General features: G+C 37.4%; 1 protein-coding gene across 2 annotated transcripts in view; it reads right to left on the bottom strand.

Annotated features, from left to right (window-relative positions):
• The window catches only part of LOC119411874 (nuclear receptor coactivator 5), a 615,997-nt gene that overhangs the window by 610,341 nt on the left and 926 nt on the right, over nucleotides 1-4,730 (bottom strand). For both annotated transcript variants that reach the window (XM_037678824.1, XM_037678825.1), the window contains exon 3: nucleotides 470-521. In XM_037678824.1, the coding sequence (XP_037534752.1) occupies nucleotides 470-513 (44 nt within the window). In that variant the 5' untranslated portion in view covers nucleotides 514-521. The remainder of the gene's footprint in view (nucleotides 1-469; nucleotides 522-4,730) is intronic.

The raw sequence follows: 4,730 nt of genomic DNA, 5'->3' as shown, positions 1-4,730 counted from the left end.
TTTTGTTTTTTTGAATGTCCAGAGGACCAGATTGAACTTTTTTGGATTTTTCTACCTGGATTATTGAGCATGCATCAGGATATAAATCCACATATTGCAAAGAAGGTGAGGCTAAATTCATTGTGGTATAAAGGAAATGTTTCTTATTTTAGCCAAAAGTTAATGGAGGGGAATGACAAAATATATTTTTTGGAAAGAAAACTAAACATAAACGCATAAAAAATGTCAGGAATATTTGAGACAAAGACACATTTTACACCTCCCTTCTTTATTTCAACACATCACAAAATGGTAACTGTGTGAAATGTTGACCGTTCTATCAAACATTACAAACTCATTCAAAAGTGGGGCAGCTTCCAAAATGTGTTATTCAACCCTTAGAGAAAAGTGCAGATGAAAAATAAATAGGTTTTTGATCGACACCTCGGAGGTGACGGTAGTTCTTCACACCCATTTTGCGTGACTTTACCTTCGTGGAGGACTCTGCTGGGTTTGTCGTCGTTCCACTGCCATATTTAAATCTGAAAATAAATCAATCCAAACGTTGAACACAACAGTGACATGTAGATCAGCTCATGACGTTCACGCAAAATGGGAGGCTGCGTCATTTTCACAATCCGATTAAAATTGAGAGTCACAATCAAGTTTGGAAATTGTAAATTTACTGTAGATCAAAGCATTGCAAACCAAGTTGTCAAATCTTTTGAGGGGAGAACTGCGAACTCTTCACTTTGTCAACATTTGCTTCAAACACACTGGTTTGAACATAATCATTATTACTGGGTAGAATTTCAGAAAAAAAGAAGAAGAAGAAAAAAAACAACAACACAGTGATGGAAATTAATCCATAAAACACTTGCAAAGAAAACAAAATTGTTAATATTGTTGGAACAAATATGATGTTAAGATTTGAAACTATAAAAAATTAACAAAAAATTGTTAATTTGCTTCTTGGCATTTAGGTGTAGTTTAATTCATACAAGCCGCCAGCTGACAGTAAGATTATTTTATTAAAACCAAGAACAGTTTATTTCACTTTCATTCTCTTCATTCATTCAATTAGCTCTTTAAAGTGCTCATTCCATTTTCCCATCACACTCTCCTGGCTTGTCAGAACATAACCAATCTTTAACAAGCCTAACCTGCTGCACATCCTTTCCAGCCTGACCCCTCAGTTTTATCAGTCAATACAAGTTCTTCTTTCCCTCCTCAGTGCCCAGCCTCTTGTACAACTCATCATGCATCTTTTGTTTTACCTTTGCTACCTCCCTCTTTGTCCTACGGTGAAACTCTGTACATTTCTGTCTAGTCTCTTCAGTCCTTTCCTTGTCCAGTTTCTTCTTGGCTAACCTCTTCCTCTAGATAACTTACAATCATGGTTTATTTCTCTTTTGCTATAAACACTGTGTTTCCCCATTAGGAGGCACTGATTTAAGTTAAGAACCAGTGTCCATTTATAATCATAACTTTGCTTAAACAACCAAAACTTGCATTGAAGGGGGGAAAAAAAGCTAACTTAGCTAGAGCAAGTAGTCAGTAAAGTAACCTATTTAATCCAGCTTATACTACAAAGGAAAGGGGCATATTGGGAAGTTAATCCATAAAGGAGAAGAGTCAATGTCACAGTCTTAAAAGAAAAATACTTGTGAAGATGTTGCATCTTGTCTAATAGTTTGTTAAAGCACACTAAAGTGTTGAGATGTTAGTGCTCAGATGACTCATGGTGGTAACCCTTATAAAGGAAACAGACGGGAAAAAAAAATTAACGAACAAGATTGGCTGAAAAGGTCTTCCAAACCTTGTCTGTCATGTCAGAAAATTTCCAACTAAAAATATTTTCTCCAAATCTCTTGGATCATTACTGCTGCGATGCAGCATGAGAATCGCCCAGGGGAGTGGTGACATTTCTTTTGTGAGACATGACATCCCAAGGTTTATCAGTTTCCTTATTTGTGCACCTCAAACTCTTGAAAGGATTTTATTTGCATGTGAACGTGACAATAAAAAATTCCTAAATCCTAAAACATGGCAGCGAGTAAAAAATATATAAATTTCCTTCAAAGTTCAGGAGTTCAGCACATGAGAATTTGCAAATCAAATTCACATAAATAGTCAAACACAGCCAATTCAAATGCTGATGACAAGGAGGCAAATGTTTACACTTGAAAGGAAAAGATGTTTTACTGATCACTGCTGTAAATTGCAGTTTTGTTTGTTTACAACTGAACTTTATATTTAGAAAAAAATATTAAAATCCTACGACTTTATCAAATGATACATTTTCCATTGTTGTTAAAATTTTGCACGTGGTAGTTTCAAAGATTCTCCTCATTTACAAGCAAAACCAAATGCAGGATAATATGTTCAAGGCAGATCTTTATTAGGTATAATCACATTAAGAATAGTAAAGTTCTTAGTCTAGATTTCACAAATAAACATCACAAAATTATTATTTTTAAAATGTGCCTCATTGCAATAAAAACAGCTATCAGGTTTAAATGAAAGACCTATAGAAAGTCTGCCAGAATATCAAACCACCATATTTACTCAAGTGCAAAATATACAGTAATTAACTTAAATTTGGTCATGAGCAAACTTCTACTTTCAAATATATGGTCATTTTCCATGTGTTAAGATGAGAAGTGAAGAAACAATGCTGCTACAGAAGCAGGATGACCTAAAAAAAATCTGCTCTCCTAAGGTCCGACTCTCTCCAAAAGCGTCTGGTGCTCAACAGCTGCAGAGAGCCGATCAGAACCAGACCAGAACCAAGGCTACTTCCAGCCTCATCGGTCAATCTGAGTGCTGTTTGCCAGCCCATGAAGCCTCTCAAGCGGGGAGGTGTTGCTTGGAGGTCCGGTGACTTCTGCGGAGCTCACTCAGACTTTTTTCATCAGGATTTCTCTGATTATTTGGACTCAATTGGGACCATGGTGTGGTTTTGTGCTGGCTCTCCAAAGGTCCGGCTCTCTCCAAAAGCATCTAGTGCTCAATGGCTGCAGAGAGCCAATCAAAATCCGACCAGAATGGGACCAAGGCTGGTGAGTACTCATACAAAATTTTGCAGTAGATACTATGCAGTACAGTACATGTATGCAGGGCGTAATTTGTAAACCAAACGATGTTGGAACACAAATAGCAAATGGTCCGGCAGGGGGGTTTCAAAGGTCCTCTCCCAGAAATTTTGGAATAAAAGAGATGCCATTTCCTGCATTTTGGTGTATTTTAACAGGTTGTTAAACATCAGTAAACATTTGATTAAATTTATTAAAAACCGGTCTCTCTTCTAAATAAGTCCTCGAGGCTCAATGAGACTAACAACCTGTATAAATAAAGGTTGAATTGAAATGACTATTTTAGAGAGCAGTGAATAGAGCAGCCCCGATTCTGTCAAGTGCCCCCCCCCCCAGCACACACACACAAACTTCACTGTCTGACCTGAACTCTTCTCAGCTGAATTCTGTCCTGCGCGTTGTTCTGCTCCAGTCTCTATTACCACTGCCTTCAGGAGCTTCAATTCTCAGTTGCCCAGCTAAGGACAATCCATCCATCCATTTATTTTATATAATAAATTGGACGGTCTTTTCGACATTTTGATTGCCATTATTTTGACTAATTTTGAAACGTGCAATGTGAATAATACACATCAAACATTTCACTCATCTATATATATATATATATATATATATATATATATATATATATATATATATTTATTTATTTACTGTAAGCTTTTTATTTATTATCTTTGAAATGTATGCAGGAGTTATGACACGTTGGCAGTTGTGCGCGCTCCGTAGAGCTGTCTGGAGACGCTCCTTTGCATAAAACGTGCACTGTCTGCAGGGCATACAGCTAAGCAAGGTGAAGCTGACACCCCACATATGCCATTAAATACAACGAGTGGTTAGTGTTACGTTTGTGATGGTTTGTGCCATTAAAATTTTCGTTTGTGCTGCTTTGGTTTCTGAGACACAGCTGAAGGTGGATGAAGACGCTTCATCCCAGCGAGACATGTGGTCAGTGTCTCTGCAGGCAGGAGCGTGTATGCGAGCTGGTGCTCCTGCTGCAGCAGTAACATCCACTCCACAGACATGGACGTCTCCCGCCGTCGTATTTTTAATAAATTATCAATATAAAAATGCACAATGACTTTGGACTTTTATGGGCAGCGATATGAGCTGCCGGATCTGAACGAACAGTTTACATGGTGAAAATGAGGAAGTTCTCGGATATTGTTCCAGCAGGATCCCGCTCAAAATAACCACTGTATGTATGTTGTTAAAATTACATAAGTTAAAGAGTTTAAAACATTGCAAGAGTGTGGGAAGGGTTTACAAAGCCTTAAAATATATATGAATACTAAAATAAATATAGCGTTTCAACTTTGCGGTTTTTCACTTGCAGGGTGTCAGGTGTTACACCATATTCTGTGACCACCGTATATTGTGATCATAGGAGGTGCTGTTGCATTTTTACACCATACATTGCGCTTTAAAGGTAAAAGGAAAAAGAAAGAAAACGACGAACAAGCCAGGTATTCGTTGCATCAAACTGACTCTCCTTCCTCCAAATAATAAAAAGTAACATTTGACCACTAATATCACGACTATTATGGAAATATAGACGGACACAGAATATGATAGCATTTATCAGATATTGCAAAGTATGGCGTAAAAATGCAACAGCGCCCCCTACAATCACAACATACTGTGGTCAAAATGCAACAG

This window comes from Nematolebias whitei, chromosome 7 (genome assembly GCF_014905685.2).
Source record: "Nematolebias whitei isolate Nwh7 chromosome 7, NemWhi1, whole genome shotgun sequence".
In the NCBI taxonomy this organism is placed as follows: Eukaryota; Metazoa; Chordata; class Actinopteri; order Cyprinodontiformes; family Rivulidae; genus Nematolebias; species Nematolebias whitei.
The sequence above is the reverse complement of the archived record's forward strand: the minus strand, read 5'-3'. Positions and strand labels throughout refer to the sequence as shown.